The sequence below is a fragment of the Paroedura picta genome, chromosome 15, assembly GCF_049243985.1.
Source record: "Paroedura picta isolate Pp20150507F chromosome 15, Ppicta_v3.0, whole genome shotgun sequence".
Classification (NCBI taxonomy): domain Eukaryota; kingdom Metazoa; phylum Chordata; class Lepidosauria; order Squamata; family Gekkonidae; genus Paroedura; species Paroedura picta.
Window position 1 is genome coordinate 19,762,147 of NC_135383.1, and position 23,816 is coordinate 19,785,962.

General features: G+C 44.1%; 1 protein-coding gene across 8 annotated transcripts in view; it reads right to left on the reverse strand.

The window, feature by feature from the left end:
- Window positions 1-558: 558 nt before the first annotated feature.
- The window catches only part of TEX14 (testis expressed 14, intercellular bridge forming factor), a 58,187-nt gene continuing 34,929 nt past the window's right edge, over window positions 559-23,816 (reverse strand). Inside the window, exons 17-22 of one of the 8 annotated variants that reach the window (XR_013226860.1) lie at window positions 23,382-23,482; window positions 15,208-15,330; window positions 14,755-14,824; window positions 4,031-4,239; window positions 3,860-3,941; window positions 1,424-1,457 (exon numbers count right to left, since the gene is read on the reverse strand). Coding sequence is in view for 4 of the 8 variants with exons in the window: in XM_077312376.1 (XP_077168491.1) it covers window positions 1,403-1,457; window positions 3,860-3,941; window positions 14,755-14,824; window positions 15,208-15,330; window positions 23,382-23,482 (431 nt within the window). In the remaining 4 variants the exon portion in view is untranslated. Of the gene's footprint in view, window positions 1,458-3,859; window positions 3,942-4,030; window positions 4,240-14,156; window positions 14,511-14,754; window positions 14,859-15,207; window positions 15,331-19,124; window positions 19,900-23,381; window positions 23,483-23,816 lie in introns of those variants that run through there. The other 7 variants (XM_077312376.1, XR_013226863.1, XM_077312377.1 and 4 more) reach the window with 7 other exon arrangements.

Here is a 23,816-nt window from a genome sequence, read left to right on the forward strand (position 1 = left end):
AGTTTGTAGAGCTAAAGCAGCAGCACCAATACCTGGACCACATCTGCCCGAATAGTGGCCAGCCGAACTTTTTCCTTTCCTTCGCATTTACATAGTGCTTCAAGAGGGTTCAAAATACTGTACATCAAACCCATTCCCTTAAAATCCTTGCTCACAACCCATTATTACTGTAAAACCCATCAAGGATGGTGGGCTTGAGGCCACCCTAAATTCGACTCAAGACCTTCCTGATGCACAGCTCAGCGTCGGCAATGTACTATACCAGGGGTAGTCAACCTGTGGTCCTCCAGATGTCCATGGACTACAATTCCCAGCGTTTGCTGGCAGGGGCTCATGGGAATTGTAGTCCATGAACATCTGGAGGACCACGGGTTGACGACCCCTGTACCCCTGCTTTAGGATGCTTAGGGCTGATCCTGCGTAGAGCAGGGGGTTGGACTAGATGGCCGGTATGGCCCCTTCCAACACTATGATTCTGTGATTCTATACTAATCCATGCCAAGGATTTTAGACTGCAAGCAGTACAAGGGGAGCAAAAAGACAGATTGGACCAGAGGATAAGAAGAGAAAAAACATTTATTTCAAAGAGACAAATCAACCAGGTATATACATTGTGACTGTGCCCTCCCATTGTTTTTTTAAACCAGAGGGGAGATACTTTGGAACTGGGAGAAGAGGATGAGAAGCTGTTATTTCCCTTGGGTGCTAATTTTTTTCTCTCTTCCAAGAGTATTAAGAACCAGTTGTGGTGGCGAGGGGAGGGGATGGAGGAGGGTGAGTTTCAATCTGAGAAAACTCTGGATGGTAAAAAAAAAAAAAAAAGGAGTTAACACTCTTCTCTCCTGCACTGAAGCCACAGACTGACTGAGGAACCAGCAAGAGCCACAATTTGCACTGAACAAAATCACTGGGATTTCTGTGGATCTTCCAGCACCTTGCTCAGCTTGGTCTGGGGGTGGGGTGGGTGGGTGCATTTTGCACAATTTCAGAAAAAAACATTCTCCAGTAGGTGCGTGGCTTTCCCTTCCCACAGTGGCAGTTTTGTTCATTTCTTTTAAAAATGTAATGGAACCTTAATTTTCTCACTGCATGTAGAGCGATCACTGTCTACGCTCCCATCCCCACCCTGCCTGGAGGCACGAGAAGATTGCCTGTACATCTCTGCATCTCATTACATTAATTACTGGGGAGGGGGGGGAGAGGTTCACAACTGCTTTGAAGCCAGCTAAAGCTCAACCTGGGCTTGTTTAATCTTTTATGCTCATCATGATGAAACAGTTTCTTTTCCTCCGCTCTGCACCCTGTCCTCTTCCAGCCCCCTATGACATCCCTCCTGTTTGATAGCAAGCAGCGCGACAAGCTTGCTGGAACTCCCCTCTGAAGCAGCAAGGGGGGGGGGTCCTTACACTTCTTCATCTTTAAACTCTTTCAGCACCTCACCAGGTGACCTTCCTGTGCTGGAGAACAAATAGAAGAGGGCTTGTGTTAATTGATTCTCTTAGAAATCTGTAATATAAAAGCTTTAAAATGTAATGTGTGAAGGCAGTAGCAAAATCTTGAGAGGTGCTCTCCGGAAAAGGGAAGGAAAAAATAAATACTTAGTTTGCTTCTGCTCCCTGTTTGTCTCTCAAACTAAGAAAACCTGAAGGAATAAAGAGCTGGACAGCTGGGCTAATGGACCATCAGCTTGAGACTCCAACTACCTCAACCCAGTAAGTATTTATTTAAAGCACTTATTCCTACTGTTTTGCCAGGAAAAAGCACATGCCTTCCAGCCAATTCAAAAGGGCCTTTAACATTCAAACCCTAAAGCCGACACTGCAATCGCATCCAAGTGCAGGAGCAAAATAAGAGAGCCATTGTGGTGCAGTGGTTAAGAGGGGCAGACTCTGCTTCGCATTCCACCACATGAAGCCTGCTGGGTGACCCTGGGCCAGTCACAGCTCTCTCAGGACTCTCTCAGCTCCACCAACCTCACAAGGTGCCAGTTGTGAGGAGTGGAAAGGAATGTGGTGCTGATACTCCACAGAGAAAAGCAGGATATAAAAACCTACTTCTACCATAAAGATCACAACAGCAGTACCAATATGGAATTGAAATGTTAAAAGCTGGTATTAGGGACCCGCAAAAAACGACCACAGGGCTGTATTTTCAAATGGCCAGGCAAACGAAGGAGCAAGAAGATATCAGAATGCACGTGTTAAATCAATATTAGTGAAAGCTGGAACATCTTGACCACTATGAAAGTCCCTCAGAAAAGTGGCCAGGATGGCCAAACTGTGGCTCTCCAGATGCCCATGAACTACAATTCCCATAAGTACCTACCAGAACTGGGAATTGTAGTCCATGGACATCTGGAGTGAAAAGGTAAACAGCTTGCTTCTTCAAGGCATGAAACAGCTAACAAAGTGAACCATATTAAACAAATATTAAAGTGACCTTTATTATGTATTCATGAGGGGGGAAGCCCTAAAGGAATACAACGGGCACTAGATTGTGGGGGTGGTTCAAAGCAGTGGTCCCCAACCTTTTTATCACCAGGGACCACTCAACACCGGGGGAACACTCACCGGGGACCACTCAGCGCCTTTTACCTAGGCCCGGTGGGGGGGAGGTAGTTTACTCCTCTACTCTCAACCACTGCCCTAATGCTCTCTGATTGCTATGGTAATGTTTAAACATCCCTTCAATATAAGATACAGATATGCCACAACAATGAAGTGTGTTGTAAAGGGCTGGGGGGAGATGAAGTAAAGGGCCGGGGGGGGGGGGGGGAGAAGGCATCCTTGGGGCCCACCTCCAATTAGTCGAAGGACCACATGTGGTCCGCAGCCCACAGGTTGGGGATCGCTAGGTCTAAGAACTCAGTAGATGGCCTCTCCCTCCCCCCAGGAAAGGCTGGAGGCCCCAGGGGTGGGACAGCCGCCCTAAGTGGGTGTTAAGCACTGAGTGGCACTTAAGCCATGAGACACAGTCCTCCTCCAAGGCCTTATCAGAAATATATTGTGGAACAGATGTTACTGTTTTAAAGTGTGAGCTGCAGGAGTGGCATGTACGTTCTCTAAATAAGTAAAAATAAACATCCAGCCATTAAATAAAGTCCATAGCTTCAACAGAATAACAGTACATGACTATTCAAAATCTAAATCGTTAACTCTATACCCCCCCTCCAAAAAAAAAAGGATCCTCTGCTTTAAAGCCAAACGCACCAAATTCAATTTCCAAAGGCACATATGTATAAAATGGCATTATCCAGTTTTTGGAACAGTGCCAGAGAAGGTACTCTCTGCACCTTCTCTAACAAACTTTTGGAGACCAAATAGGAGCTGGATTTCTGATAGCTGCCACTGAGTCTGTTACCACAGAGTCTGCCTCCTTCCAGGGATATGACAATGAAGAAGAGTTGGGCCTTATTCAGGGCTGGCTCAACCTCCCAGTTTATTCCTACTCCCTACTACCACCAGGGCTTTCCTTTCCAGAAACAAAAGTTGGAAAACTTAGCAATATTCTTGCGATTGCATAGGAAGCCCCCCAAAACCACTGAGATTTCAGCAGTTATTCCTAAAGCTACAGGAATTGTTTCTGTTATTTGGGGTTTTTTAAATTCCCAATGTCGTCGGGTTTTTTAAAATTTCCTGCAACCTGGAGACTTCCTCCAGATTTGTAGAGAAATCCCTCCAGTCTGTCCCTAGCTCCATTTCGCTGTTCTATTGATCATACAAATACAGTGATGTTTTCTAGAGAATGCCTAAATAGCCACTGAAAACACACACATGTACACTTGCCTAACAGCAACTTACTTGGGTAGTACACGTAATATATGCTTGAACTGACAAAAAGACAGAAGGCAACTTTCTACCTGGCTGCAGGTATAAATAAATCCTCTCCTGGCACATCAGAGTGGAGACATGGCTCTGCACCACACAGACATAGTTTTCCTCCTGAATCAAAACAGTGAAATATGCTTACTTTCTGAATTTCCATCTATAAAAGTAATGGTATAACTTACAGGAAAAAGCAAGGTGCTTACCACTATGTGTTATTCTTTGAGTGGTCATCTGTTCATTTGCACTGACAGGATTTGCAACTGTACAGAGCAATGACTTTGGAAACTTTTAAAGCTACGATGTACGTGGAAAACCCCCATCCTCCAGAGACACAGGCTCCAACCATACAGGCCGAAGGGGAGGAGTTGGGATCCATCCAACTTATGAAAGTATGCCACAGTAAATAACTCTGCTGCAAGGAAGGTGAACAGGTCATATGAATTTAAAGATGATTACTCGAAGAATAAATTACAGGTAAGCATTGAAAAGGACCTCTACCACCATTTCTTGATAAGCCGAATCCTTCAAACCACCAGGTTTAGAATATCCAGAAGGAAAAAAACTGACTTGGGCCCTTTCTGCACGCACAGCTTACTTTCAATTATCACTGAATTCAAGTTGGTTATGCCTTTAATTCGAATCCTGTGCCTGCACTCTGCACCTTTTTAAAAATCCAATTTTCTCTTTGGAATGGCGAAGTATGCATCTTGCATACCAATAAGGAAAAGTGGATAGTTTTGCAGAACTGAAGTGTTTTGGGGGGAGATGGTCTCTCTTTTTTGATCAGTTTAGCACTAGGTGTTTTTTTTTTAAAATAGCAAGAAGAGCTGCATTTATTGTCCGGTACCACTCTTAACAGAAGGTTCTCCTGTATTCACCAGTGTACAAGCTCCAGTACTACTTACTTTTCCCACCTTATCAATTTCATTTTTTAAAAACATTGAATAGGTCTAGCAATGCATGGTTTTCTTGCAAGACTCGGATCTCTGGTAGAAAAAAAAAACATTGTCAGGGAAAACTTTATACCTGATGTGTTTGTGTGTGCACCAAGCTTTCATCAGACCCAAAAATCTGTGAACAAGAGAGTGCTCTCTGAGTGGACATTGAAGAAAGAGTGCAGTTCTCTGGATAAGTGTTTGCTGTCCATCACCCAGCAGGTTGTTTTTGCTGAAGTGGAATCCAAAAGCACCACTATAAATTTTGTAGGCCTCAGGCATAGGTTCTCTCCACTGATACAAAATCCTAATGAGGCTAGGACATACCAAGTTGCTTAGATATGTTGAAGGACAGCCATGGGAAAGGTACTTTTAGAAGCCAGTGGCATACATGTGGAAAGATTTATGATCCCTTCTTGTCTCAGATATGTTGCAACTACTAGTATGCACTTGGTAAGGTACTTCGGGGCAGTACAACAGTTTGTACTGGAAGTGGTCATCTTCAACAGAAAACCAGAGAATATAGCAATGTTGGAGACAGAAGGAAATATGGAAATATGTGTCTGAGGTTGATAGGCATGATGTATGGTATTAGAAGAGGCAAGACGGAAGCGAGGTTCATCATCTGAACTTCTTGGCCTTGATGAATTCATTGATAATGAGATTGAAGATGGGGTTAAGACCTCCATCTTTTTTCAGGACACTGACAGAGAATAAAAACCCAGGACCCTCTGGGAGTGAGATGCAGCTTCTATCAACCTCTTTCTGCAGAAGGAAATCCATCTCCCGACTGAGAAGGGATGAAAGTTAGTTACAAACAATGAAGTGAACAATTGCCCATCCCAGCCTCACAATATTTATGATCCAGTGGTCTGAGGTCATCTCTTCCCAGGCTGAGAGATGATGAGAGATGAGGGAAAGTCATTGGAGGAAAGTCATCTCTGGTTAACAGTAAATCTGTTCCTGTTCTCAGGGACATTCCCGGGGAGTTTGAAGGAGGTGGTGTGTGTCAGGCCAGTCAGCTCCAGCAGAATCAAGTGATGAAGAGGACTTCTCCAAGGAAGAGGCAACCAGCAGACCCAATCCAAACCTATAGCCAGAAAGAGGGACACTGCAGGAGGAGGCAATCTCTGAGGAGCCAGACATGGATGCACAACCAGGTCCCCAGTATAATGGCCTTGCAGCCCTTCAACTCCAAGTGGGCAATAGAGAGTCATCTGCTGGCCAGTTCACCTCCCATCACCAGAGACTCCAGAACATAGGAAACACGTGAGAGGAGCTGCAGGATGGGAGATGCAGAGCCGAACTGGCTGTGCAGCACAGGCTCTATATCAGCAACGATAAGTGGTTACAGGAGGTGCTGGCCGTGTTGTTAAAAGCAGTCTGTGTGGAAGTAACCAGTCCACTAGTTACTGACCTTGCAGTCTTTATTGTGAACAGATTCTCCCATCTTGGACTTCAGCCTGTGTTTTGGGTCTCTTATTTTGGATTTCCCCCTGGATTTGACACTGTGAGTTTGAACTAACTGGTATCTGGACTTTGGACTGGCATCTTGGCAAACTCTGATGGCTAGCTACTCCCTTTGTCTATACACTGTGTCTGTAGTAGGACATGGTGGTTCAGCCATTATTGAAGAAACCATCACAGATCACAAATGTAGCTCGCCAAGCATTTTATCGTCCCTGACAGGCAAAGCTACTAGCACCCTATCTGGCCCAGGAAGACCTAGCCCCAGTGATTGAGGCAACAGCTACCTCTATACTGGATTACTGTAACTCGCCCTATACGGGCCAGTCTTTGTCCCTGACCTGGAAATTACAATTGGTGCAAAATGCAGCTGCCCAGGTCTTTATGAGGGCCCATCTTAGACCTTCCCTCAAACAGCTGCATCAGTTGCCAGTGGACTTCTGGATCAGGTTCAAGATATTGGTACTATCCTTCAAAACCTTATGCTGTCTGGCCCTGTGTATCCAAAGGACTGCCATTCCCAACATGCTCCCCTGAAGAGCATTGGGTTCAGCAAATACCAACCTGTTTGTGATTCCTGGCCTCAACCAGAGCCAGAGCCTTTTGGCCCTGGTTCCTGCATGGTGAAATGAGTTGCCGGTCAAGATCCAGGCCCTGACTGAACTGTCAAAGTTCCACAGGACCTCTAAAATGGCACTCTTCCACCAGGTCTATGGCTGAGGCCAGGCTAACTTAGAAGCACTATGGGCCTCTCTCTTCTCCATGTACTTCTTCCCCATCCCACTAGATGAGGCTCCCTCTACAGGGGATACTTTCACTGGCATTAGAATTACTGAATTTGCTAGATATGCTAGGGTGGCTTCAGAACAAGCTGTATTTTATCATGTTTTATAGTTTTAACTGTATACCACTGTTGGAAACCTCCCCAAGTCTGTCATTAGAGAGAGGCAGTCTATAAGACAAATTATAAATAAATTCTTCATAGGAGCCGCTTGGCACCAAATGGTGTTTTCTGTTGAGAGGATGCCTTGGTCTTGCTGGAAGAATACGAAGATCCTCTTTTAGGAAGTCTTTCCTTCTGGATGGGGACCTGTCAGATGACGCCTTGGAGGTTTTGACTTGTATCTGCATTAACTGCCAGCAGCTGGGATTCGGTAAGAAGACAAGGTCAGAACCATTGACTCAGTTGTCGAGCAGTTTTTGTATTCTCTCCGGGGAGTCGTCAGCCCTAGAAATGAAGCGATTTTGACCTTCATAGGGTAGATCTTTGATGTCTGCTCTGGTGTCGGGGTGGATGATGGAAGACAAGCATGGGGTCCGCTTAGAGCCTCCATCTGCTACATGTTTTGTGGCGTGCATTTGCTGTTTCACCGCTTTTACGACCTCATCTCTGAAGGTTATAGCCCTGGATTTGTAGTAATCTTGGAAGGGTCTAATGCTAGAAAAATTTGCTCACAAAGGATAAACTGATAGTGAGTCATGCAAGCAAAGTAGCGGATTATTTTAAATTTCATAGGTCCGGTTACAGAGATATCCACTGGAATCTACCTTCTATCACAGGGGTAGTCAAACTGCGGCCCTCCAGATGTCCATGGACTACAATTCCCAGGAGCCCCTGCCAGCGTTCGCTGGCAGGGGCTCCTGGGAATTGTAGTCCATGGACATCTGGAGGGCTGCAGTTTGACTACCCCTGTTCTATCACAATCACTGGGGGCTGAGTGGGAAACTTGTTTGCTTTTACCTATGATCCATCCACAGCACCCAAGCTGGGTAGCGGGTGGGAAATAGGGATGAGTAGTCTTTCAGCTAAAGATGATCAAGTCTCTAAGTTTTGCTGCAAGTCAATAGAATAGATGCTAGTTTTCCTCAGGATTCTTTAGCAAGATCTTGGACTGTTGGACTGTTGGGCCTATGTGCATTTGAATCCTGTACTCACAGGACAGGATCAGGCTTAGCAGGAAGTTGCAGGCCAGGTCACTTGCAGGCCAAGAGCAGCTACTATTATCATAATCTGTTTAGCATATAGACAGCCATCCTCCAAAGAACAAGGGTTAGGGTAGAAGGTGGAAGCTGGTGAGGCAATTAATCCCCTGAGTAGAACAAAGTTAGAGTCCAGTGGCACCTTTAAGACCAACTAAGTTTATTCAAGATATGAGCTTTCGTGTGCCCACATGATTTTGTATCTGAGGAAGCATGCGTGCACACGAAAGCTCATACCTTGAATAAAACTTTGTTGAGCTTAGAAGTGCCACTGGACTCTAAATTTGTTCTGCTCCTTCAGACCAGCACGGCCACCTACTTGAATCAATCCCCAGAGTAGTTTGCTGTGGACATAGTGATAACCTTGGCGCTGTACAACACTGTGAAGGTGATGGATGTTCCAAACAGGTAATAATCATTCCAAGAAAAGGCGATCGTGATTGAAGGCAAAAGGCTTATCTATCCTCCAAGTACATTCAGGGTTGGATGTTCCCCCAGTATCATGGTTCAGATCTTGTAGGCTCTCTTTAGTTTCATGGATCCGCTCAACTCCTGGTCTCGGATCAAAATAATTTCACTCAAAAAAGGGGCCTTAGGAGTCAGAGGGTTTCCTGTATCTTATATCTTAGTAAACAGCATCCTGTTATTGAGACACCACAGTGTCTTCTTGATATCTTTGATCTTACTAAAGCAGTGTCCCATAAAAGGACTGAGTCACCAGGCCCCGAGTCAAACCCAAGAGAAGGGTAGTACAGTACTTGAGGCACGGCAGGCATGCTGTCCTTCAGAAGAGTTGTCAATTTGTCCTTCCAAGAAGGAAGCATGATGGTGCAGGGGAATCTCCCAACACACCAGCAAATTCTTACTTAACAGGCCTCTGAAGTGTTCACCAGTAGGGACTTGAGGTGCCTAAACAGCTGAAGATGAAGCCAAAATCTTGGGTTGGCATTTCTATTTTTGTTCTGCATTTCTGACTGTAGTGATTTGGTCTTCCTTTTCTTCAGTTTTGGAAAGGAAGACTCCAAGATTTCCCTGGTGGGCTCTATCAGGATCAATTCTTTATTTCTCAGTGCGTTTGGTCATCCCTTGAGATGTCAAAAGAACCGGTTCCAACAAAAGGAGCTGCAAACGTGGATCTACCTATTTTTTCAAGCCTGTCTAGTAAAATTTAGGCAGTTTTTACAATTCTTTGTGTTAAGAGCCTTGACCAAACACAGAAGACAACCATCATAGCCATCAGCTGAAAACAGTTTTCATCATACAAAAAGAAGTACTTAAAAGAGTTGATCTTGTTACAGGTGGTTGGTGCCTGGCAAACTGTCAAAATAATGTACAAAAGGAGAAGAGGAATATAGCTCAGAGGTAAAACCTGAGAGAAGTTCCCTCATTTTCTACTGCATTTTTTCCTGCTACTCTGAGGAAAAGTAAGACTACTCCTCCGGGCATACACCATCCAGCACACATCTCAGGAGGAGGATGGGGTTGCACCTAAATAGTAGCTCTAAACATTTCACAATTTATTGTTCTATGCAGGTGTAAAGCACATCAAATGGGACACATAGGGACCATGAATTATGGCTTTTCCCCCCTTCAGTACCATTGACTCCTGCTTGCAACTGATCATAATGACAAATGCTTTTAAAAAGAGTTCTTTTAAAATAAATAGAACTTTAAAGTGTTCTTTCATTTCCCAAGAGTGCTGAGATATTTACAGGTCCTTAGTGACTACCATCAATGTCAGAGCAGATGTACACAACTCCTTTTCCCTCTTCAGCGGAAAAGATAGCAATCAAAGCATTACGTACAAAAATCTAATTCAGTTTCCCAGCCCACTCCTTAAGTCAATGCATAGGGCTGCTGAATCAGCAATGGGTTGTCATGGAGGTTGCTAGCATTAATAAGATTTGTTAACTGCAGAGCAATATGGATAAGGAATAGCAGCCACCACTATTCAGGAGTGTGGATTCCCACCCCCCTCCAATTCTCAGCACATGTCTGATTATAGTGCCAGAAAAAAAGAACTCATCCCATAACAGATATACACGTGGGGAATTTTAAATTCTTTTTGCCTATCAGAGACTTCTGAGACAGGCACACCAATATATGGAAGAGACCCACAAGGGACGTGTCTACAACAGAAACTTGTATTGGTTTTATATCAGATTAATCATCACAGCTCCCCTTTCAAATCCTGGAAACTATAGTTACATGAGGATCCATTGACACACACCCAATACAACAGAACACTGAACATACTAAGCTACTACCTGCTAAATAGATGGAACAGGACATTTTAATGGAAGATGTCCATCGAGAGAGAATTTCAGTCCACTAACAAATTTCTACCAGAAGCAAGATTTTAAAACAGCTCCAGTGTCTAGGAGAACTTGGGTGTTGACTGCTTAAGAATCTGATTGTGGTCTAAAAAGGATCCTGTACACTACTCAGGCACCTGATAGTGTCACCAGAAATTGCTCCTGTCACACCTCTTTCCCTTGCAAGCCGCTGTCATTTGACACAGTGCAATCTACAAGCTGTAGGAGTTAAACAAGGTTACGCTTATCTACAATTGTTGTTAATCGAGTGGTTTTCTGTACAAACACACGTGAGGACTGCGCAGTCATAGGCGAGTCAGGGGATTTTCAAAGCTTTCTAGTAAACTCGGAGCACCTCTCCTCTGTTTTCCCATCAAAATGATCACATGAGCAAGAGGAGGGGCACTACTCCCTCAGCTCTATCTATGCCTCTTCCAGTGACTCCCAAGAAAATAGGCTTGCGCTTTCCTGTAACTGGTGTTCATCAAGTGGTCTTCTGTGCAGTCACACATGGATCTGCATCTTCATAGGCCTGTCACGGAGAAGAGCAAGCAAGTCTAAAATAAGTTTCTAGAAGCTCCCAAGAGTGCTCACTCCTCCCCTCACAGAGTGACTTTCCCACCCAAAATCATGTGATGTAGGAGGGGTTAGGTTCTCCTTCCTACTGCTGGAACAGGTAAACAATATCAGCAGCAGCCCACAGTGGGGAAGGAGGGAGGACCATGAGACTGCACAAAAGACTGCTTGATGAACAGCAGTTATAGGTAAGTGTAACCCTGTTTTCATCTTCATAGTTTCTGTGCAAGATCATTCACCATGGAGGAAACTGTGGGTTATACATTGAAGATTGATTGCAGCACCGCTTTCCCCCACACGGGCCTCCCTTGCAGTGGCAACATCCAAACGTGGAAGGCATACACCAGGTAGCCACCCTGCAGGTGTCCTCTAATGGTAGACTGGAAGTAAAAGTTGAAGAAGACACTTGAGCTCTCGTAGAGTGTGAGGAAACATTTAGAGAACAAGTCATATTGGCCAACACTATCCATCTGGAGATTATCTTGGCTGCATGGCCTTTCCCTTTCCAACCCCTTTGAAGAAGACAAAGAGGTTCATGTCTTTCCTGAAGTCTTTAACTCTATCCAAATAAAATAGTGTTCTAATATCTAAGGTGTGCATAAATCAGTCTTTGTCATTCAAGAAGTTGGCAGCATTACAGTCTGGCCCAGGTGGAACTTAGAAACAAATTTAGGGAGAAACCTGATACTAGAGCAGAGCACCACTCAATCCCTATGGAACTGCAAAAAAGGCAGTTCAGAAGACAGTGCTGCTAGGGTGGTAAATAAATAATAAATATTTCGCCTACCCTTAGGGCCAATGTGATAGCTACGGGAAATGTGGTTTTGTAGGACACAAAAGACGTCCAATACTACTAGAGATTCAAATGGTTTATAAAGAAGTTGAGACAAACCCAGAGATAAAGTCCACTAAGGGGTAGGCAAAGTCACTGAAGGATTCAGTCTTAATCCCCTTCGTAAAATGTAATGTGGAAGCACGTGAAAAAACAGAATATTCTTCTACCAGTTCATTGAAGGCTGATGTGGCTGCCAGGTTTATCTTAATGGACATATTCGCAAATGCCCTGTCCTTTGATAACAAATATTGCAAAATGTCAAAAATAGCACAAGTACGAGGATTCAATTTTTTTCCTTATGCCGATGAAACAAACTTTTCCCACTTTAAAGCATAGGAGTGTTGAGTGGAAGGTTTTCTTGACACTATCAGGCTCTCTGACACCCTGTCTTGGCCTGACATGGTAGGAGGATTAGTCATGCTGTTAGATGTAACCAGTTCAAATCAGGATGGAGATGCCCATTCCAATGCATCTTCCATGGCAGAGAGAGATGTTGTCCCCAAGCGAGATGGAATAGAATCAGAAACCATACCTTCTGGGGCCAAAACGGCGTTATTAAGACAATAAGAACAATATTTTTCCTATCACCTTGTGCAAGAAGCCAAAGAGGCATAGATAAGGCAGCCTGTCCACATGCTGATGAAAGTGTCATCTAGCAAGTGCAGGTCTATTCCTGCCTGTGAACAGAACTGGAGGCAATTTGCATTGCCCGTGGATATTAACAGGTCTATGTATGGAGTGCCCCATACATCGAAAATGGGGAGGAGAAACTTTGAGTGAAAAGACCACACCTGTGATTGGGTAACATCCCTTCTTAGAGAACTGAGGTGACCAGCGATGTGAACTGCTGACCACTGCAGTGTCATTTCTTATAGCCCATAGCCAAATCTAAGGCTTCTTGACAAAGTTCGCGATCTTGTGCCCCCTTGTTTGATTATATAAAAGACGGCTTCTGTGTGGACTGTCACAACAAGTACTGCTGTGTCTCTGATAGGTATTGAAAAGGAATTCAGAGCATACTTAATGGCTCTCTGCTCCAAAATGTTAATCCTCTTGGAATCAGATACTCCTAGCAGCGTAATGAAGGCAAAGTGCCCTCCAACCTAAGATGCAAGTATTCATTAATAAATGTAAGTCATGGTCATGGGTACCCATGGGAACCCCCTCTAGACTGGTTAGCAAGGTTAGATCACTGATTTAGGAACTTCAGCACCAATTTAGCGATAAGGAACCAGCACAACCTAGGATCTATATTGGCAGTGTATATCCTGAGAAACCAGGATTCCTCATGAACAATCTGGTGTTCGACATTACTGCCACTGTATACACCACATGGCTTTAAAAAGCATTGAGTTGAACACACAGATTGATAACGTTTGTGCAGAAACCAGCGAGCAAGGCCCAAGATTATGGCCACTTTAATGCCCTGGAAGAATGCTAGCTGTGTTATCATGTCCAAATGCGCCCCTATACACTCAAACTTGTGCACAGGTGTCAAGATAGACTTCTGGTAATTAAGGATAAACCCAAGGGCCTGTAATATGGGCTACACATTCAGTCACTGAGTTCTGCAACTCTTTAGAAGAGTATCCCACCAACAGCCAATTGCCCAAGTCCAGATAGAACAAATGGCCACAGCTCCTCAAGTGGGAAATTACTACATTAACACATTTGGTAAATACTCCTGGGTCTGAGGCCAAACCAAATCTGGGACTCATAATGGACCCCCCTCAAAGCAGAAGCATAAGAACTTTGCACAGGTCCGGTGGATACCAGTGTGGAAATAGGCATCCTTGAGGTCTAACTTCGCAAAGCACAGTTCCCCTGTAACAACAGCAGGAGGTTGACCAACAACATTTTAAAATGTTTAACCATAATACATTTATTAAGGGGCCGGAGATTTAAAATGGGCCTATAATCCTCATCTTTCTAACTGATAAGGAAATATTTCTGCACGGAAGACCACTCAATGAACCAGAGTTACAGGGAAGGGCAACCTTATTGAGACTGGTGTGCAGTCAAACCCTTGGAAAGAGCCCATGATAGTTTGATACTCTTGTCTCCTGAGCCCTGTATTCAGGCTAACATTGAAAAGAGCCATTCTGGGTCCAGCTCTATCCATATATGGCATCAAGGGAAACAGCTCGCAAAATCCTAGACAGTCAAGGCACAGAGAACGGCTGTTCACCAGTTAGCCAATCATGAGACAAATCCAGAAACATTTCTTCTTAAAAGTGGTTTATTCTTCATTCAAATAAGCATTGATGACACAAAAGGGAAAGTTCTGAGAGAAAAAAGTCTTCTTAGCCTCAATAATGTGGTTAGGGGGAAAACAAAGAACAGCAGTGGAAAAAAAAGAGAACTGAGTAGTGCCCCTCCTTCTGATCATGAGATTATTTTGGCAGGGAAACATCAGAGGTAGAGAGGCATTCCAGACTACTACAAAGCTTTGGAAATTTTTTACACTGCTGGCCTGCGACTGCACAGTCCCTATGTGGGGCTGCATAGAAGTCATGAAGACAAACTGAAGATCAGGCCTCTGCTATGCTGTTTGATGGTCAGCTCCATTCCAACCCTAATGGGAGAAAGAAGCCAAATAAGGAGACTGGCAACTTGCTGGAAGTGACCTGCTGCTTCCGGACTATCAGGACAAATGCTGGAGTAGGACTCCTCACAGCAGAAAAGATAAAACCCCTGCATATACTGTATGATCTGCCTCTGGATGAAATATGGGAAGCAACCCTCACTAGGTTTTTTCTTGACAGTTAATAAACAGTGAACAGGATGGGCTGGTATAAAAAGATTAAAAGTCTACTTACGCTGTGTTGCATCTACTAGTAATTCTTGCTGTTTGCAGACGTGGCAATTTTTCTCATCAGGACTTGAGTTCTGAAGAGATACACGTTGGATTTTTGAGGGCAAACTGTAGTCAGGAAATCATGTTACTGCCTAGGAAGGAGCCATCCCACAGCAATTCTGTCCCCACCCCCTCTAACTTAGGATGCTGAAGAATTAACCCACAGCCTCATACCAATGACTGCTCTATCGTACAGCTGTACGAACAAGGGCCATTACAGATGGTCAGCTGGCTTTCTTTAATGTTCCACGCCAAACACCCTACTCTGTGCTGTTGATCATGATACGAATATTCCACCCACTACTCCATAACTCACTACCCATATTTGGTCACTTCAAAATCAGTTGATAGCAGCATGGTACACAGGACTCCAGAAAAAGAAGTGTTTTCTCAGTTACGCTTTCCTTCCTCTTACCTCTGGTTGAAAATTCTCCTGAGGAACTGAAGAACTGAAAAAAATGTCTGAATCAGGAGTTAAAAACTCTTCTGATGTATCAGGAGATGAAGAAAGCGGACAACAATGATCTTCTGACTGCACCTGGAGACATGAAAATCTCAGTATTTCTCTGTATTTTCTCCAGATTTTTGACACAGATTTTCATCAACCTGCAAAATATCTTTCTGTTCCTTACTTTCAGCCTCTCAAATTCCCAGTGTTCAAGACAGCTGTGACAATCCACCACACTTGGTCTCCAACAGAATTTAAATACATTTAGTTCCAAAATGATCAGGCTGAGAGATTACGGTTTGCTATTCTAGGTATCCAAAAAGAATTCTAAAGCCACACAGAGGAAAACAGATCACATAAATCACATTACAAAGTGCTCCACACCCCCAACAGTCACCTTCCCTTTCTTCTCCCCACAACAGACACCCTGTGAGGGAGATGAGGCTGAGAGAGCCCTGAGATTACTGAAGAAGAAGAGTTGGTTCTTAGATGCCACTTTTCTCTACCCGAAGGAGTCTCAAAGTGGCTTCCAATTGCCTTCCCTTTCCTCTCCCCACAACAGACACCCTGTGAGGGAGATGAGGCTGAGAGAGCCCTGATATTATTGAAGAATAAGAGTTGGTTCTTAGATGCCGCTTTTCTCTACCCGGAGTCTCAAAGCGGCTTCCAATTGCCTTCCCTTTCCTCTCCCCACAACAGAAACCCTGAGAGGGAGGTGAGGCTGAGGGAGCCATGATCTTACTGCTCGGTCAGCACAGCCTCTATCAGTGCTGTGGCGAGCCCAAGGTCACCCAGCTGGCTGCATGTGGAAGAGGAGCGGGGAATCAAACTCAGCTCGCCAGATTAGAAGTCCGCACTCTTAACCACTACACCAAACTGAAGGAGCCAGGTTCAATCCTCTTAGCTATCTCTGTCTCTGATTGAACTGCTTGGTGGTCAGTCAAAAGTTGAAAGACTGGGAAGAGAGCAGGAGTAGAAAGGGCCAGTGAAGTACACATTTATTTCACCTAACCAGCAAAGCCAAGGTCCCTGTAACAATATGTTTGTTACTATTGTTACTATCTGCTAAGTGAAAAACAGATATGACAGCCAACAAGTGTACCAGAAGAGATCTACTCAGGTGACCTGGCAGGTGCAGAAGACTAGGCTCCCAGATCAGTTTAGGATAAAACTGAAATGTTTGTGTTTCCAGGACCCCCTATAAGTGCAAGACGGAATGGGGGTGTATCATTGGACCCTGCAATAGGCAGGTAGTATAAAGCCACTGAATTGCTGGGCCAGCGTAAGAATTTGGAGCCTCTTACCAGGGCCCATTCCGCACACATAGGATAATGCACTTTCAATGTGCTTTGGTGGCTGAATTTTCCTGTGCAGAACAGGAAAAATCTACTTCTAAAGTGCACTCAGAGTGTATTATCTATTGTATGCAGAATAGGCCCTGGTCAAGAGAGCAGCTTTTTCTGCTTGCTGTGATTCTGCTTCTAGCTCTGGGGACCCTGGAGAACATATTCTCCTGGCCCCCATATGTAGTATCGGATACATTCCTAGATTTTGCTACCTACAGAGGACTGAAAAAAATGGGATGGATTAGTGGAATAGCCACTTGGCATCCTGTACTGCATTTTGTTCGTACAGGCTTGCTCTGCATTTGCTAGAAATGGCCAGTTAATGGAGAAGTATGAGTTATATCATATTGATCTGCTTCATTCCTCGTTCTAAAATTAAGATAGAAAAGGAGCCACAAGCAGAGTTCTGCGCCTTGGAAAAGGAGTTTTAAAGACTTGCTAAATGACCCATAGTTCTTTCTGGCAGATAACCATCCTGTGTACATCCCACGGGTGGAAAATTGACCCTAGAGTTTTAATTAGAGACTGTACTTGTGAAAATTCTGGCACTGAGCTATTCTTCTGTGTCCAGTAAATGTTGTAGATGCGCAGTTAAAAAAAAAACTCAACCAGTTTTCTTAACATTCTGGCAAGCCTCATATCTGTCCACAACACCTGGGAATTGGAGGCTAACTGGTCAGAGAGAAATACTGTATTAATCAATACAGGGGAGTTTATATTTCACGGACTGTGCAAAAGCTCTTAAGTACTTGCACACTCTTGGAGGCATGATTCATTGGGAACTTCATCGATGCAAGAAGACACACCAAAAATACAGGACCAATTCAGACCGTTTGGTTATCTGTGTACAACTCTCATACATCGGAATGAGGCTTGCACAGGAGAAGTTCCCACACTGGGAATTATGCCTGCTGCAACTTCATTAGTAAAAACCTCCATAACCTCCTTACTGTTACCTGAATGATGTTACCTGTACTATTTCGTTGTTTCCTGTAAACCGCCCTGAGCCTTTAGGGAGGGCGGTATAGAAATACAATAAATAAATAAATAAAAATGACCCAATGCATATCAGCCATGCCTTCTGTTATACTGAATGAGTACAGCAGGCTTTCTCAACTTTCTTGCCACTGAGAAACCCCTGAAACATTCTTTGGGACTTGAGAACCCCCAGAATTGGTGCGATCATGCTGAATATGCTTGGGAAGCATAGCTGTGTACACGCCCTCCCCTTCCCACCCCCTCCAGGCCCATCATGGGCCATTTTTGTAGGAGAGGTGGGTCAACATGACCATATCACATGACCATATCACATGATAAATATTTAACACATTGGGGAAATATATAAACAATTAATAAACTCACCCCCAGTCAGGAAACCCTTCCTGGGCTGTCAAGGAACCTCATGGTTTAGTGAAACCCTGGTTGAGAAAGCCTGGAGTACAGCCTTCAACTCTCTGGGCTGCCTAACGGGGGCAGGGGGGGGAATCTTCTGCCGGTCAACAGCTGTTTGGAAACACTACCAAAAGCACTGCTGTGTTTTCCACAATTTGCAAAATATGTTCTGGTTTCAAATTTGTGGTTGTCAGAACAGTAGATCTAGTCCGTAGGTCGAAAAAGGATGTGGTGGGAGCCCAGTCACTCCCTTCCTTCTATATCTAAGATGCATTTAAGATGAAACAGTTTGCTTGTGTCACCATAACCCCAGAATACTGCTTCTTACTGGCCTTCAAAGCGTCTTGTTAGGATCCCACATCAGCTGTAACTTGACAGCGCATAAGTACCTATTGCTATCTGGTGGCATAGTTAAGTGTTCATGACCCACAGAAATAGTTTAGATCTTTCAGTTTTCAGGTTGGAAAATCCCTGAAATGGGAACAAAAGCAGAAGGAACATGCTCAGATGCTGGGGAGTAGAGAGCCTGAAACTTTCACACAGTCAACCTTGCCAATTCAAGGCATGAATAGTCAAAGCCTGCCCCATCTTAAACCGCTCCTGCGGAGCGGATTAAATAAAAGGGTAAGGGCTGTTGGGGAGGAGTTAGGGCTGGCCCTGTCCTGGATAAAAACTCAGAGGGCCCAATCAGGAGCCATGAAGCGGCTCCTGATTGGGCCCTCCGAGTGTCCATCCAGGGCCAAGCCTGGCCCAGCCGGGGACTTACCGCACAGATTGAGCTGTCAGCCCGCACTGTGAGTCCTCCGGCCCGGGTGCTCCTCCACCTTGAGAAAGCAGAGATGCCGCATCGAAGACGCGGCGTCCCTGCTCCTTTCCCGCCATGGGAACCCTGGCCATGGGGGGGGCTGCTGTCGGTGGGGGTGTTCTCCCGGCCCAAGGAACAGCCTCGCCGCGTCACTGATGCGGCGAGGCTGCTCCTGGGGCTGGGAGAAGGCCCCAGGACGCTGCGGGGTGGGGGGGTGGGCCGTCGCCTTCTCCCAGCCCCAGGAGACCAGCCCGCGGCCGGGAGAACGGCCCAGGTCACAGCCCACTCGACCCCGCATCCCAGACCCCGGGACTGGTCCCTAGTGCCCATTTTATTTTAACATAAAATGGGCTTTATTTCTAGTTAATAAAAGGGCTTGGTACTGTTACATTTATTTGCCAGGTGTGTGTGGACAACACACAAAGAAAGGCTCTTCAAGAAGACAGATTAAGAGGGTAGCCATGGTGGTGTGCAGTAAAGCAGCTAGATTTTGGGGGTATGAGCTTTGCTTGTTGAAAGTTTACACAATGAAAATCTTGATGGTCTCTAAGGTACTATTGAACTTGAAATGAGGTGTACTCCTTCTTCAAGAAAGAAGTTATTTATTGATTTCTTTTTCTGAAATGCTGAATCTGCAGGTCAAAAGCACTGCATCCGAGGGCAGTACAAATGTATTTCTTTGCTCTTTGACTTGCCAGCTTTAACCTGCATCTTATTCTCTTCTTCTGAGTGGTATAAAACTGATGATTAAGGATTCCTCTCACTCCTGCTGCTTATTGTTCATTTCATTTCTTGTGACTCAATAATGCTTTGCATAACTCAATCATCCTTATTTCACTAAGGAGCAGTACCAGGAAATAGGATCTGTCCCTGGTAATCAACATGTCTATTTTGTCTATTTTTATGCATGCCTTTCCCTTCACTTTTAGCCTGCATTTCCCTCAGGCGTATTTTTCTCTTCTGCATGCCAACTCATTTTCACTTGGCAGGTGAGCTGGGCTTCCATTTTGCTTCTGCATGGCTTTAGCTCCATTCAGGGCTCAGTTCGTTACCTACTGCTGTATATCTGTTTCTTTTTAACGTTCTATTGGCCCATACTTCCTCCCTTTCTTGGCTCTGGAGGCAAAGGAAATAAACAAGCAGAAACAAATCCATTGGATACCTCCCCCCACCCCACCCCGCAGAGGTCATGCCTCCACCACTGACGTTGCACTGCTGTCTCTGCTCATTGGTCAGTTTCAGGCAGGGGGTGCCTCTTAAAACTGTAAGGAGAGATACTTAAAACTTCTTTCACTTCTGGGTTACCATTTTGTCTAATTGCCTGTACTGAATAAGCAGTTATATTTTTATAAGCCTCCTTTAAGTCTTGTAAGAAAAGGGGGTCAGCATTAGTGTCAGAACTATAGATGAGTCTTCCTTGTTTACAGCCCCTGCCCACTTCCTTCCAACATGTGCACCACACAGCAGGGAGAGGGGTCGGTTTGAGAAATACTCCTCAGGGCTGCCCTCTGCCCTTTCCCCCTCTTTCCCTCCCACCTTGTCAATTCCTTTTTTTGAAATTAAGGGAATGCAGTATGATTGGATTCCTGTTTTTTTTAAAAACAATCTAACAAAAAATTTCTTCCTTTAAAAAACAAACAGTGAAGCCTTTGTATATTGGCTTACATGCTTCAAACTGCGGTGTAAAATACCAGCCTGAACATCAGAATGTTACAGGTTCAAAGCTACCCATGGGCATTTCCCTTTTTCTCCATAGTTTAATTTTTTTTGCTCTCGAAAACATGATCCCCTCATTTTTAAAACATGAGCTTTTCAAAAGCAAAATAAAATTAAACTCTGAAGGAGTCTGAGACTTCCTACCAGTGACCACGGCAACAAAATAGCCGGATGGAAACCGGAGTATCTTTTGTGTAAATTATAATTACTTCCTTGGTGTTCAAAACAGTACAGGCAAGGCTACTGCTGAGTAAATGAATACAGAAGAGAACAGACAGAGTAGCGTCTTCATCTGCTGTCCTGTTTCTTTTAACCTTGGTTACTGATAACATTTGCTGCTGTCTATAAAGGGTCAATGGCTGCAGCTCTTAGGCTGTTGAAAGCTCAAAACAACCGTCAGATCAATGTCTAATTACATTCCGTAATTTATGGATGAATAGTTCACAACGTCTCTAATAATAAAATCAAATGCTGTAAATGATATTTATGAATTCACTCAGCGCCACTTCAGACAGGTATAACATTTAGATAAGGCCAATAAACTATGGGCATTGATTTAACTGCTGTTTATTTTGGGCTATCGGTTCCTGATGAGAGGCTGCATGTTTTTGTGCACTGTTAACCACTGCAGCCTCTCACAAAACAGGGGAAGGAGGGGGGAAATCAATTCTCCAGGAACTGCTTCATGTTGGGTCTCCTCAGACTTGAAGAGCAGCTATGTGGGCTTCTCTTCAGCCTTTTCCCATACTATTTCCCATTTTCATCCTCCTGGCAGCCCCCCCCCCCCCAATTCCCTGCATCCTTCTCTCCTTCCTACCCATTCACCAACCTTCCTTCCATAAGGATAGATTCAAGTGGGTAGCCGTGTTGGTCTGAAGTAGCACAATAAAATCAGAGTCCAGTGGCATCTTTAAGACCAACAAAGATTTATACAAGATGTGAGTTGTTGGTCTTAAAGGTGCTACTAGACTCTGATTTTATTGTGTTTTCTTCTACAACATTCCTTTTTATTTACTTCATTTAAAATCTACCTTAGCTCAAGGGCCTGATCCATCAAAGAGGTACAGACTTAAAGCAGGAGTCCCATTAGCAAGGTTCTAGGCAGCAATAGCATGCAAATAGATTATTTCGCTTCCCCTTCCCAGCAAGTATATTCTGAGCTATTTACTATCTATAGCAGCCTTTCTCAACTCTTTTTACTTTTGAAAATGCCCAGAAACATTTGTCAGGCTTCAAGAAACCCCAGAAATGGCATGATGGGAAACACAAACCCACCTGGGGTCCTCTCCTTCCTGCCCCCCCCTTCCTGCTGGACCTGGCCCCAATGAGTCCTCCCCTCCCTGGCAAGAGGGAGGGGACCAGGGGTGGACTGGAAGGCCAAAATAACCTCGGAAAGGGCACTTCCCCTGTTTTTTACTGAAAGAAACCAAGTTTTGGAGGCTGATAATAGTATTGTGCTGGCCTAGCAACCCCCACAGTGGCCACTCAGAGAGCACTTATTTGATATTACCATTTATTCATTTACCAAACTGGTAAAGCTATAGGTGCTGTTTATGTTGTATTGGGGGGTGCTTTTCTAAAGTTTACAGAAAGATTTTGGCTGTTCATGGCTTCAATTCACATACTTTCAAATCCACAGATAAGGCCTTGGTGAAAATAACATCTCTTGATGATACTACTTACTATAGGTAAAGATAAAGGTGTCCCCTGTGCAAGCACCGAGTCATGTCTGACCCTTGGGGTGACGCCCTCCAGCATTTTCATGGCAGACTCAATACGGGGTGGTTTGCCAGTGCCTTCCCCAGTCATTACCGTTTACCCCGCAGCAAGCTGGGTACTCATTTTACCGACCTCGGAAGGATGGAAGGCTGAGTCAACCTTAAGCCGGCTGCTGGGATTGAACTCCCAGCCTCATGAGCACAGCTTTCAGACTGCATGTCTGCTGCCTTACCACTCTGCGCCACAAGAGGCTCTGACTACTTACTATAGACATATCCAAAACATTAGATATTTTTTTGTTTACATGTAATAATGTTGGCAATAATTACTAGGCAGTATTATGTACCACCGTGGTGCAGCAGTTAGTATATTAAACTTGAATTGAAGCTTGCAAGGTGACTTTAAAGGTGACCTCTACCTCTCGCGGTTGTTTTTGAGGAAGAAAATAGGAGAATGGTACAAGCTGTTGTGGGTTCTCATTGGGGAGAAAGGTGGGGTGTAAATGAAGTAAATAATACATTTAATGATAATACATTCTTAAAGAGTTTAGCGTTTTCAATGTTATGAAATTTAACATCATCAATATATGCTGTCTGTCCTACATATTGAAACTTTATGAGAGTTTTTTCTGTACAAATGATTCACTTTCTTTTTGTTTGCTACAAAATTTGTTTTCCATTTTTTTTTTCTTGCTACTCAAGCTGAAACTAGATGTGAGTTGTGTCACTGGTCGGTCTGGAAGTCAATGCACATGCAACTCCAGAGAGATAAATCGGCGCTCTAATTGCCCTTTTGACTTGGAAAAAAGGCATAGGAGAGGAGGTTGAAGTACTTCCTCCTCCCAAACTGAGCTCCTAAAATGAAATGGGCTCTGGCATGCTGCATACCCAGGATATGGGGAGCAATTTTTAGAATTCCGCCATCTTGTATCTGTATTTATATTTTATTGTTTTACTGTTTGGGGGGAGAATTTTTATTGATACTGTTTGTGAACCGCCACAAGCCAGTTTTTGGGAGCGGCAGTATAGAAATACAATAATTAATTAATTAATTAAGTTTTCATGTCCATATTTCTCTCTCTCTCTCTCTTCCCTGAACTGACTGGTTTTGTGGGATTTTTGTTTACCAAACAAGCAAATAAAGAAACAAATTCTGCTATGTACCATGCAAAGGTCTCCAGTGCTGACATAAATGGCTGAATTCTTGCACAAGGTTGTGTCACACTCAGTGAGCTCCTCATTTGCTGAAAGCCGGCTGTTCTTGCCTAATAAAAATTACAACACGTTGAAATGAAAAAAAATTAGTATGCAAAGGAAAATGCCAGCTGACAGTATATGAATGAGAATAAATCAAATAAAGGCAAAAGAAGCTATACAGCCTGACATGGGCTTGTGAAGACAGCAGCAATTAAATGTCCAATCCATAAACCTAAGGATATCAATCATTCCAGGAAAAAAAATCCCCAAATAAACAGTGCCGCTGTAAAGGTGCCTAATAATTCATTTATGAAGCTCTTTTGCCAAGTATTTATACTTAAGCAGTACTGCTGACATTTGCAGCAACAACCACATCAAAATCTCAAAGCTGTTGGCACAACA